The 12,601-nt window shown below is 40.0% G+C and overlaps 1 protein-coding gene across 3 annotated transcripts in view; it reads left to right on the top strand.

Annotated features, from left to right (window-relative positions):
- Positions 1–12,601, top strand: part of TMEM61 (transmembrane protein 61) — a 179,612-nt gene that overhangs the window by 10,962 nt on the left and 156,049 nt on the right. For 2 of the 3 annotated variants that reach the window (XR_010909865.1, XM_060773571.2), the window contains exon 2: positions 10,179–10,595. Coding sequence is in view for 2 of the 3 variants with exons in the window: in XM_060773571.2 (XP_060629554.2) it covers positions 10,246–10,595 (350 nt within the window). In the remaining variant the exon portion in view is untranslated. Of the gene's footprint in view, positions 1–4,341; positions 4,567–10,178; positions 10,596–12,601 lie in introns of those variants that run through there. The other variant, XM_060773572.2, reaches the window with a different exon arrangement.

Below are 12,601 nucleotides of genomic sequence, written 5' to 3'. Positions count from 1 at the left end.
AAGAAGTATTTTAAAATTCCTGTTTCTGCATCCCTGCAAATTACAAATCTTTACGTCATGGCAGAACTTGGAAGAGTTAGTTTTTTGACTGCTGGCTGAGGAACTTTAGAAAATGTAGTCGTTGTCCCCCCTTCCCCCCAAAAAAGAAGAAAAAGTAACTTCCAGAAATTTGTTTTTTTTCCCCAAACTTGAATTAGTTGGGTTGTTGTAGATTTTTTCGGGCTATATGGCCATGTTCTAGAGGCATTCTCTCCTGACATTTCGCCTGCATCTGTGGCAAGCATCCTCAGAGGTAGTGAGTAATAATAAGTGAATAAGTTGGTTCCTTTAAGGAAATGCTGGAGAAGGTGCTTTGCAAATGCTCAAACTATTATCCATTGCACTCAGTATTGTCTATTCGGCTTGGTGACAGTCACTCAGGGTCTCAGTATAGTATCCTTCCTCCTCCCCCCTCCCCCCCCCCCCCCCGCACTCTCCATACAGGACTTGCTGTCTGAACTTTCTGAAGACAGAAAGAAATCCATAAGCATGTGGACAATTTCAACAGAAAGGAGGAAATCATAAAAATGAAAAAAATCTGGCTACCAGTATTAAAAAAAATTCTAAAACCAGGACAGGAAATAAAGAGGAACACTCAAAAACCAGGCGAATTCCTGACAAGAGACAATCAGGGCCAGCTAACACCTCCCAACAAAGGATTCCCCAGGCAGCAACCAGTCAGGTTTTGAAGTTGCAAGGCCATTAAATGCTAATCAAGGTGGCAAATTGCAACATTCACCCTTGCCTCAAGCAGACAAGAGTTCTTTCCCCCACCCTGGACATCCAGAGATATATAAACCTCACTTGCCCAGTTTCCAACAGATCTCACAATCTCTGAGGATGCCTGCCATAGATGTGGGTGAAACATCAGGAGAGAATGCTTCTGGAACATGATCTTACAGCCCGGAAAACTCACAGCAACCCAGTTTCTGAAGACAGATTTGACTTACAAATTTCAGAGCATAAAATTTTTACCATTGAACCACCTCAATTCCCTCAAATGGTTTCTTGCTTGCAATATGGAACTGATGTTTCCAGCAATTAAGAATTGGTGTCTGAGTTTGCTATCCCCCTTTTCCATGCACAACCTCTTTATTCTTCTCTATCATTGTTTCTGTGTCTTTTGTAAGCCTGCAGGCAAGAGCAACCTTGGGTTTGTTTGTGACTTTTTTGAAGCAATCTGGTCTCAAAACCTTTTAGGCTGAAGAGCTGGACAACAATCTAATACAACCGCTTTATTTGTGGGGGGTATGTTCCCAGGTTTCTCATTGATAAGTAAGACATAGTTTTAGAAATGATGTGGAGCAATTATAGGAATGTTTGTTGTTTTTTGAATTCATTTTATTGTGCTTTGACAACTGTCAAATATCCATATCAATTGATTCTGTAATTTCTGCACTATCAATATGTATAAAACACAAACACACATTATTTATTTATTTATTTACAATATTTATATTCCACCCTTCTCACCCCACAGGGGACTCAGGGCAGATTACAATGCACATAAACATGGCAAACATTCAGTGCCATTTAGACATACAACATATATAGACAGACACAGAGGCAATTTAACATTCCAGCTTTTTCCGGCTTCATGAGGGTATGCTCAGTTCCAGCCACAGGGGGAGCTGCTGCTTCACCATCCACTTGTGACACTGGGTCCTTTGATGGAGTACTTCCTCATTCTTTTGCATGCTGCTGGAAGGTTTTATGGTGTCATAAATTAGTTAAATTAGCCTAAATTTCCTACTTGACAGATGCAACTGTTTTTTCAGGCTGCATAGGTCAACAGCAAGCTAGACTATTAATGGTCAGGAGCTTACTCCAACCTGTGCTGACTTTGAACTCATGACCTCTCAGTCAGTAGAGATTTAATACAGCTGGTTACAAACTAGCTGTGCCACATTACACCTATCACAATATACAGTTGATTCTCAATTACCTGGAGTTCAAGCAACAAGCAAAGAAACAAGACTACATTCTCAAAGCTGTTTTTATATTGCAGTACAATTGTGTTAACGTAAAGTCAAATTTATCTTCATTTGCTTTTTATTACTATACTAACTTGGATACCCGGCTACATTTATTTAGCATCTACCAATCCCCATGGATGCCAGTTAACTGAGAGTCTATTGTAATGTTTAACATATAATTACATTGACATTACATATAGTAATGTTAAACTAAACATATTGAATTTCCAGCTTTATCCGCATTGGCATCTATTGATTGTTTGCGTTCTTTATATTCCGAACTACACCCTGTTGCAATGTATGGTTTAAAATATATGTGTAAATCTAATTAATTCTTCAGACCTTTCAATATCATCTCTTAATCTCCCTCCAGCATAAATTGGAGGAGAGGCTCCCAATCTTTCAAGAAGTTGTCAACTGATTTTTCCCTCATTAACATAGATATCCATCACTACTAACAAACAATTTCAATGCCTAGTCCTCAATTGAAAGTGTTTCTTTACACTTCTATCTTTGGGGTGTAAACTAATCTGGCCACTGTTAACATGTATCAAATTGTCCTTTACGAGGATTATCTGGAAAGTAAGGTTACAAGGCACATAGCTCTCTCGGGGAATTTTCTCTGGAGAAGTTGGTATCACTGCCATTTAGCAGGAAGCCAGCAGAAGCAAATGAGCAGTGCCAATTGTCAGTAGCTCATTGACTGGTGTTGTGGTGAAGGTTAGAGATGAGCGTCCTCATTCCGTTTCCCTCCAAGTGCAAAGTTCGCACTGTAATATGCTACCTAAATGCTAAGGGCATGAATGCCACTGCAATTCATCATGAAATCATTTCAGTTTATGGAAAGGATGTAATGTCAAGACAACATGTGACGAAATGGGTATGGAATATATTGTGAGACCATGAAGAAACATCCAAAACAAACATTGTGGGATGCTGATGGCGGGAGTCTGTCTCCTTCATGACAATGCCCGTTTGCACACCGCTCGTGCAACACAAGAGTTGTTGCCTTCATTTGGTTGGGATGTTTTAAGCCACTCCTCTCACAGCTCCTATCTCGCACTCAGTGACTATAATCTGTTCACTAAATTGAAGGAACACCTTGGTGGAAAACACTTTTCCAACGATGACGAGGTGGAAATCAAAGTGACGAACTGGCGGAAAAAGGCGGAGGGAATTTTCAGTGAAACAGGCAACAAAAACTCATCTCATGGATGACAAAAAGGAATGAACTGAATGTTTATTTATTTTATTTATCATGTCAGGGGCAGACCAAACAGTTGCATTGCATTTTTATCAAACAAACAAAACGAACAAACAAAACACAAAATTTGCAAGCTTGGTAGTCGATTATATGTCCTTTGACCAGTAGCTGGCCACTTGGAGTGCCTCTGGTGTTGCTGCAAGAAGGTCCTCCATAGTGCATGTGGCAGGGCTCAGGTTGCATTGCAGCAGGTGGTCTGTAGTTTGCTCTTCTCCACACTCGCATGTTGTGGATTCCACTTTGTAGCCCCATTTCTTAAGGTTGGCTCTGCATCTCTTGGTGCCAGAGCGCAGTCTGTTCAGTGCCTTCCAAGTCGCCCAGTTTTCTGTGTGCCCAGTTTTCTGAATGTTGATTTTGTGGAAAAATAATGTAATACCTATGCTCCAATCCATTTAAGTTTTATTAAAATATATTCATTCTTTGTATTTTTTTTAAAAAAAATCCTGTAGGCTTACTTTCCCGATAACCCATATAATTTGCTCATCTATCATACTCAATAATAGCAGTTCTGGCTTAACATTTATTTTTGCCTTTATGATTTTCTGTATCATCTCAAGGGTTGATTTCAATATTTCTTTGCTTTTTTACATGATTGTTAGGAACCATTTTTCTACACCTATTTAGATGCATTGCCTTTTTTTGTTCCTTTTGGAATATGGACTATTGGTGAAGCTGGTTAGGGATGATAGGTGCTATTGCAAGCATGGGCAAATTTGGGCCCTCCTGGTGTTTTGGACTTCAACTCCCACAATTCCTAACAGTTTTAGTGGCTGAGGGGGGGAAAGAAGGGGCCTGAGGCTGTTAGGAATTGTGGGAGTTGAAGTCCAAAACATCTGGAGGGCCCAAGTTTGCCCATGTCTGTGCTATAGTCGAACATAACTGAAAGGCACCAGGCTGGAGGAGTCTGAACTCAAGCTTTGGTTCATACGTGGCCTGCAGCTTGGCATACAATATATTAGCAAATTTCCCTGCTCTGTGAGTGTGTGGTGTGCATTCACAAAGCAATGACAGAAGCACTTTAGCTAATGGAACAGCTCTCCGCTTTCGAGTTATAATTTTCAGCTTTGAAATTTTCATCTTGGCAAAACTGAGACAGATTCGACGGAGGATCTGATGCAGAAAGAGCTTGAGCCTGTAATCTAGTTTATTGTACACAGGCAATCTCCATGAGGATAATTAATTGGTATTGTTAATACCATCAGGGTACTATGGCTTAAGCCCATGGATAATTCAAATCTTTCAAGAGGATTTCAAATGGATTGAGGCACCCATATTTCTGTGGAGCAGGTAGGCATTCCTTTGAAATCTGTGTAAGTGGTTCTAATGGGTGTAATTCTAGATTTGAGAAAGAAATCGTGTTTCAGCATCTATTTATATTTGTATTACACCTAGGGTCTGCATTTAGATCTATTTAGATTATATGCTAAATAGCATATTTTATGAAACACCAAAGGGGAAAAATGCCGAGCTGCAAAAGATCAGTCACCCTGAGTGATATGGGATAATGTTATATATTGGCAATCCAGAATGCTGAAGTTTATTATGCTTATTAATACTGTTAGATTGGATGTGAAATATGGCTAGTGTGAACAAGCTTTGGAAAACAATTCTTTGGATTGAGGTCTTTTGACTTATGACTATCCAAATTCTAATCTTTTATCTTTTTCCCTTTCTGGTGATCGCCATCTGGTGATAATTATACCTGGTGCTTATGACTGTAATGCATTTATACCCCCATGTTATATGAAAACCCAATTTTGTTACTTTTGCTGCACCTTTTTTATTTTTTAGCTATTCAGATATTCTAGAAGCAGGGACACACTGGGAAATGACTTCTTGGTCCTTATTGTTCCTTTTCCCATAGGAAAACATTCTAATTTAAATGTTAGGAGATTGTGTCATGGTCTCCATGGAAGATATCTTCTCCAGTCCAGTATTAATTGATCACAATCTGAGGCCTTAAATTCAATAAACAGTGCTTCCTTGTTGATCAAGCAAGGATGAGGCCTAAGCTGAATCTACACTGTAAAATTAATGCAGTTTGACCCCACTTTAACTACCATGGCTCAATGTGATAGGATCATGGGAATTGTCATTTTACAAGGGCTTCAGCCTTCTCTGTTAAAGCGAACTGGTGCCATGTTTCTATATCATCGTGCCATGGTAACTAAAATGATGCCAAACTGCATTAATTGTACAGTATAGATTCACTCTTATATTTCCTGATAGTAGTAATCCTCATTATGCCTCCAAAGTAAAAAAAAAGTTAGAATTTTTTTCTGTGTCAGGAGTGACTTGAGAAACTGCAAGTTACTTCTGGTGTGAGAGAATTAGCTATCTGCAAGGACATTGCCCAGGGGATGCCTAGATGGTTTACCATCCTGTGGGAGGCTTCTCTCATGTCCTTGCATGAGAGGCTGGAGCTGACAGACAGGAACTCACGCTGCTCCCCAGATTCGAACAGCCAACCTTTTGGTCAGCAGCAGGGCCGTAGCCAGAAAAAAATTTCGGGGAGGGTTGACAATTTGGGGGGGGGGGTTGAAAATTTCGGGGAGGGTTGAAAATTTCGGGGGGGGGGGTTGAAACCTGTCTCCTAGCTCACGCTGAAGCAAAGAGCACAGCAGGGGGCAGAGCAACCTTCAATAGCCTGCAGTTCCACCCCTGCAACTTGGTTGCTTCGCTACATCGGCTATTGCTGCAAGTAATGACAGTGTGAATAAATAGTCAATATTTGCTTGAGATAGTGCTTGCAGTTCTGGAAGGACTTTTAATTTTTTGCATCTCATAGACTTAGCATGGGGATTTGGTTAACCAGTTAAAATTCATGAGTAAACCAGGTTTTTTTTAAAAAAAATCTGAAACATTTCGGGGGGGGGGGGTTGAACCCCTAAAACCACTCCCTCGCTACAGGCCTGGTCAGCAGTCCTGTTGGCCCAAGGGTTTAACCCATTGCGCCACCGGGGGCTCCTTAGGTTACCATTGATGATAGTCAAAAGTTTTAAAGAATGTGTGATAATTATGTCTTTCCAGATGTGCTTGGATATTTAAGCCCCAGTAATTGTAACCAGCACAGCATATCTTGCTCCATCCCAATTGGGCAGAGACAATCCTGATTAATTCTCTGCTATTCTACTTTTTCAACTGCTTTTCAAACATCCCAGATTCTTTTTCTTCCTCCCACTTTTCCCCTTTGTCTGCTGCTTCTTCCAAGGTGTGAAAATAGTTTGCACTCCTTCAATGCAACAGGGATAAAAAGAGAGAAGGGGACAGAATTTTCCTCTTCCCAAGAGGCTCAGACAAAAGCAAATGTCTGTCGCTTATCCTAGCTTGTATATCCCTTCCAATTAATAACTCTTGGCATTTGGACAAAATAATAATAATAATAATAATAATAATAATAATAACTACTACTACTGCTACTTTATTCTTATATCCTGCCACCGGGCCCTAATCACTCTGGGAAGAGAGTTCCAGAGCCGGGGGGGGGGGGGGGCACCACTGAGAAGGCCCTTTTTGTCGTTCCCGCCAACCATGCTTGTGATGGAGGCGGGAGTGAGAGAAGTGCTTCTCCAGGAGATCTTAAAGCCGGCACAGGTTCATAAGGGAAGATGCGATCGCGAAGATAGGCAGGACCCAAACCGTTTAGGCCTTTGTAGGTGATAACCAGCACCTTGACTTGAGGCCAGAAACTTATCTGAGGTCAATTCGCCACAAGTGTCCATGTTTTATATGTGACTAGCTGTGCCCTGCTACGCGTTGCTGTGGCCCAGTCTGTTGATCTGGAAAATAAAGTAATGAGAAAGTGTTAGTTTCTAATATATGTAATTTCTTTATGCTTGTGGGTAAACAGTATTCCTTGCTGTTTCTTTGTCAGTGTTGATGTGGAGAGTGTCTGGTTTGCCCACCCTTGAAGATGCAATATATCATTGTCTTTCTTGAAGGGTCCCTTTCAAAACTATGATACTATATCTTTGAGTGTGTGAATCATATCTATCTATCTATCATCTGTCTATCATCTATCTATCATCTATCTATCTATCTATCTATCTATCTATCTGGCTGGATGGCTCTTTGTCAGGAGGACTTTGATTACGTTTTCTTGCCTGATGAAAGGAGTTGGATTGAATGGCCTTAAGTATTTTCTGTTGGTCATGGGGGTTCTGTGTGGGAAGTTTGTCCCGATTCTGTTGTTCATGGGGTTCAGAATGCTTTTTGATTGTAGGTGAACTGTGAATCCCAGTGACTACAACTCCCAAATGTCAAGGTCTATTTTCCATAAACTCCGACTGTGTTCATATTTGGGCGTATTGAGTGCTTGTGCCAAGTTTGGTCCAGATCCATCATTGTTTGAGTCCATAGTGCTCTCTGGATGTAGGTGAACTACAACTCCCAAACCCACCAAACCCTTCCAGTATTTTCTGTTGGTCATGGAAGTTCTGTGTGCCAAGTTTGGTTCAATTCCATCGTTGATGAAGTTCAGAATGATCTTTGATTGTAGGTGAACTATAAATCCCACCAACTACAACTCCCAAATGACAAAATCACAATTTTTGAGTGATGGTCACTCCTTGAGTTGTGAGACGTTTTGTTGCCAAATTTGGTGTGATTTTGTGTATTGGTTCTTTTGTTTTTAAGGTACTCATTACGCACAGAACATATATATATATATATATATATATATATATATATATGTATGTATGTATGTATGTATGCTGGGAGATATGATGAAGCCAATGCTGAGATTTGCAGATTAAAACTGCAGGAGGGTAACGTGATTCCCACCTCTGTTTTAAGCAGTTCGGTGGCCATGAGTGTAACCGTATTTTCAAAATGTGTGTGTATGTTGTATGTCTTCAAGTTGTTTCCTTTAAGTTGACTCTATCACAAGGTTTTCTTGAAAAGATTTGTATGGGGGCAATTTCCCTTCACCTTCCTCTGAGGCTGAAAAACTCTGATTTCCTTAAGGTCTATGCCTGAGCAGGCATTCAAACCCTGGAGACCAGAATTGTAGTCCAGTGCTTATACTTCTACATCACACTGGTGTTCACTTGCAAAATATCAGAGCTAGCAAGTTTTTCTTAGAGACAAACTGAAAGGAAAGAAGAAATACTCAAGCATATTGGTGAGAAAAGGGTGGAAACAATTTCTGCAGCACCGTGATATCAATTCTGAATTTGTTCCGTGCAGGTGCTTTTGTTCACAGTCGCTGAAGGAAAATACTTGGACATTATGTATGGGTCTTCACTGACAACAAGAGCCCCATGTTAACCTGAATCAGTGATCACCGGGCTGTGTCAGAGAGGCAACCTTGATTCAAAAGATACATAAGATTCATTAATTTCAGAGTCATTCAGCCTGCCCCCAGTTTCTATAAATCTGATTTCATTACATTATTTATTAAAGTTGGATAAGATCAAGTAGGATCTCTTTCACCCCAACATGACTCTACTTTCCATGCAGATAACACAGCTTATGTCCAATATACAAGTTCAGTTGTGCTGGGTGCCAAGTCAATATTGTATTTCTGGAAAAAAAAACCAGATCTGAGATAAGAATAAATTACAGAATAAATGAATAGATGTGACTTTGCACTGTTGAAACATTTGTCAACCCCATTCCTGTGCATGCTTCTGTTACGTTTTAAATTGGGCCCTCGGGCTCAACCAGTTCTGAAGTTATTTTGTACAGTGCTTACTTACAGAATTATAGAATTGTTATAGATGTTTAATAATCATAGTTTAAAAATAGGATCAAAGCATTAAAGGCTCTCTTCTAGTACAGAACAAGCATTGTATCCACAGGGGATACCTTCCCGGATTAAATGTGGCTATACAGAATCTCAGAAAACAGTGAACCCTATTGAAATATTGTGCTAAACAAACTAGTTTTTGAAATGCATATAATTTCCTCTTTCCATTTCATTTGAAAAAAATCTATTTATGATTAATGCCTGATTCATATAAAGCATTGTTTATCATTATTGACTCAGACAAGCAACTGCAGTTATCACATCACACCATAAATCTGTGGGTACAGCCTTCATTCCAGAATCTAAATAGCATGAAATGTATTGCCCATGTCAGGATGTTCAAGATACAGGGGCATGGGATAATAGCTCTGAGTTTAACAGTTGTGGAGCTGAATTCATATGTGGTTGAATCATTATAAAGTCTATTCTACATGTAAATAATGTATCTAAAACTTTGAGCTGTAAATATCTGGATTCCAGTCCTTATTCACAATAGAGTGCGACAGAACAAAGTGGAACTCACAAATTGTATCTTATCTATAATAAGGAAGTGTATTAATATTTATAATCCAACTGGATTTGACATGAATTGTCAAATTAATGTGGTATTTTTTCCTCAAAAGAAACATCTCCCTGTTGGAACAAAATGTGAACATGTTACTTTACTTTGTTGCTATTAACAAGGATCCATGTTTGGGACACATGTGATTAAGATGGCAAAGCTATTCATGAAGAAGAAATTGTGAGAGAATTAGTCATCTGCAAGGACGTTACCCAGGGGACACCTGGATATTTTGATGTTTTACCATCCTTGTGGGAGGCTTCTCTTATGTTGCCATATGGGGAGCTGGAGCTGGCAGGGAGCTCAACCCGCTCTCCCCGAATTTGAACTGCTGACGTGTTGGTCAGCAATCCTGCCAGCACAAGAGTTTAACCCATTGTGCCACCGAGGGCTTAAATGAATTGTTTTAAAATGGAGCTGAAAAAGTAGGAGGATAGAGTATTCAACTGTTCTGCCAAATCAGAACAGTTCATGGATTAGCATAAAGGTTTTAAAAGCTGCATTGTGTGGACAATCTTTGTAATCAATATATCTGTTTTTATTTTGGCAAACTGTAGATGTTCATGATTTCTTCTCTTTCCTCCCCAGCATGGACCAGAGGATGAAACCTGTTTTGTTGTAAACCCTTTGTTCTCTATAGACTTTGGTTTTTACAATGGTAACAGCTTCATTGCGTCATGGAATGACCATTGCCGGTGCCATCCTCCTGGTGACAGGGACGCTTTGTTTTGCTTGGTGGAGTGATGGGGAGATGGAGGCTGCTGCATCTAGCAATGACCTGAAGGTCCTGCCTCTCGGAGAAGCTGAACCAGGGACAAGCTCCTCTTCCTCAAATTCAATGCTGAGGTCCATCAGCTTCTTTTGTTGTGGAATTGGAGGGCTCCTCCTTCTTTTTGGACTCCTGTGGTCAGCCAACGCTGGAATCGTTTCTCGCCACTATCAGTACCATTTTTCCAGGGACCTTCATTACTCTACTGTTGAGCCTCTTGAAAAACAGACCTGCAGGTTAGCAAGAACTTTTTGATCCTACTTGGTTGGGATAGTGGGTTGTCTGCAAAATTGGGCCAGTTAGTATTCTTGTGCTCAAGAGATGAAATGGTGAGAAGAGGGGTTTGTACAAAGACAATTTAGTCAGGAAGCAAGGTGACATGGGACCTCATCCCACCAGTAGGAGGGAAGTGGAGAGAATCCTCTTATCCCATACATCTTCTGGGATGGCCAGCCCTCCCACATCTGGAATCAGGTAATACCCGACTCCTCGCTTTAGGACTTTATTTCTATGGGCTAAGGAAACAAAGCCCCAGAGAATTCTACCAGAGGTGCCGTTATGTCATGTGATGGGCTCCAAGGGGCTCCCATGGGGCTCCGTTCCGAAGTGCATGGAAATGGAACCCTAAAGCTATGTGGCAAAATCCACAATGAAGCAATAAAAACTGGAATACCTTTCTTGGCGTGTACCTTTGAACTGTATAGGGACATCCAAGTGTAAACTCACACAGACCACCTTGCTCCAGGGGAAGCTCTTTTGGAAACCCATAATCTCCAAAACCTTTTGGAGAAAAGGGCATTAACAACCATTTGAAAATCATAACCATTTGTAAAAGTATGATCTTCCAGATAAGAGCCAAAAACTAATTTGAGTGGTATATAACCACATGTACTTATACAGGGCAGTTTTTTTCCAGTTGATAGACTGATAACCTAGTTGTCTGATTTGTTAGGAATAGAGATTATGCGAATGTACAAAATACAGTGGTTCTTCAGTAGTGTTCTTTTCAGTTGCCCCAAAATACATCTACTCTCCCATAAAATATCTTGTTTCTGTATCATGCTCTCAGGAGATAAAAATAAAGTAGACTTCGTTAAAAGTAACATATCGGATTTACTCACAAGTTATGTATCTGTATTCAGCATACAGGTACATAACTTGTCAATCCAGTTACAGATAGGTTTTGAAGTGGTTTCTCTGTGCAGATAACACAGGGCATCTTTCTTACAATCAAACAACAACATATTAACAATCAAGAGAGTCTAATGGAGTCTGTCCTCTAAAATGGAGTCTTAGCTCTGAGCAGTCTCAGATCTGATCATGTGGTCTTTAGCCCCTCCCACAATCTCAAGAAAACATAGAGTAAGGGGAAAGTTGCATACCAGGACATACATATACAATACAGTAAGCAAAACGGAATCACATGCAAGCAGATTACTAGTGGAGGCTTCAAGAAGGTTGCTGTTTCCACCACTAAACAGAGAAACTTGCTTGTTGAGGCACAATTGAGATAAATCTGCATTATACAGTTATTACAGTTTCAAATCACTTTGCCTGCTAAGGCTGCATCTCATGGGCTCCTTGGATTTGTAGTGAGAAAGGTAGAACTCCAAGAGGGAACTCTTGCCCACTCTTCTGAATTGCAATTCCAAGATACTCTTCATGAGTTATGTAAAGACAGTGAATGTACAATGGAAATTGAAGTTCTGTGTCCCTGGGCCTTTTGCCTTAAAAATAACATCATCAGATTTGTAAAGGCCCCCAAACAAGATGGTAAAAATCTGTATCTGAACTGTTGGATCCGGCCCTTTGGCCTCCACTATTACTAAGATTTGTATGATGATGCCTCTCAAAGATGCCTTTCATACCAGCAATGAAACCTATAGTTGTAACAATGTTTCAAGGTGAAATCTGTGGTCCTGGTATGTTATTCATTCCCACCTCTAAACACTTCTCCTTGAAAAAGAGGAAGTGAGATGATCAAAGGTTATGGGAGAGTTTTGCCTATACACAAATCATGTTTGCTTACTAGATACAATGGAAAAAAGGAACAGCAGTGTATGATCAGTGACCTGTGAAGTGTACACTTGACTAATGGGAACATAGTCATATTTGATGGTGTATCTTATTATTAAAGTTTAAGCATGCAAAGATCCATGTTGTTCAAATAATACAATAGACTTTGAGACATGCATATTTTAACTATTTCACCCTCTTTCATACATTCACTCTATCTAGTTCT

The sequence above is a fragment of the Anolis sagrei genome, chromosome 4 (assembly GCF_037176765.1).
Source record: "Anolis sagrei isolate rAnoSag1 chromosome 4, rAnoSag1.mat, whole genome shotgun sequence".
Classification (NCBI taxonomy): Eukaryota; Metazoa; Chordata; class Lepidosauria; order Squamata; family Dactyloidae; genus Anolis; species Anolis sagrei.
The sequence above is the reverse complement of the archived record's forward strand: the minus strand, read 5'-3'. Positions and strand labels throughout refer to the sequence as shown.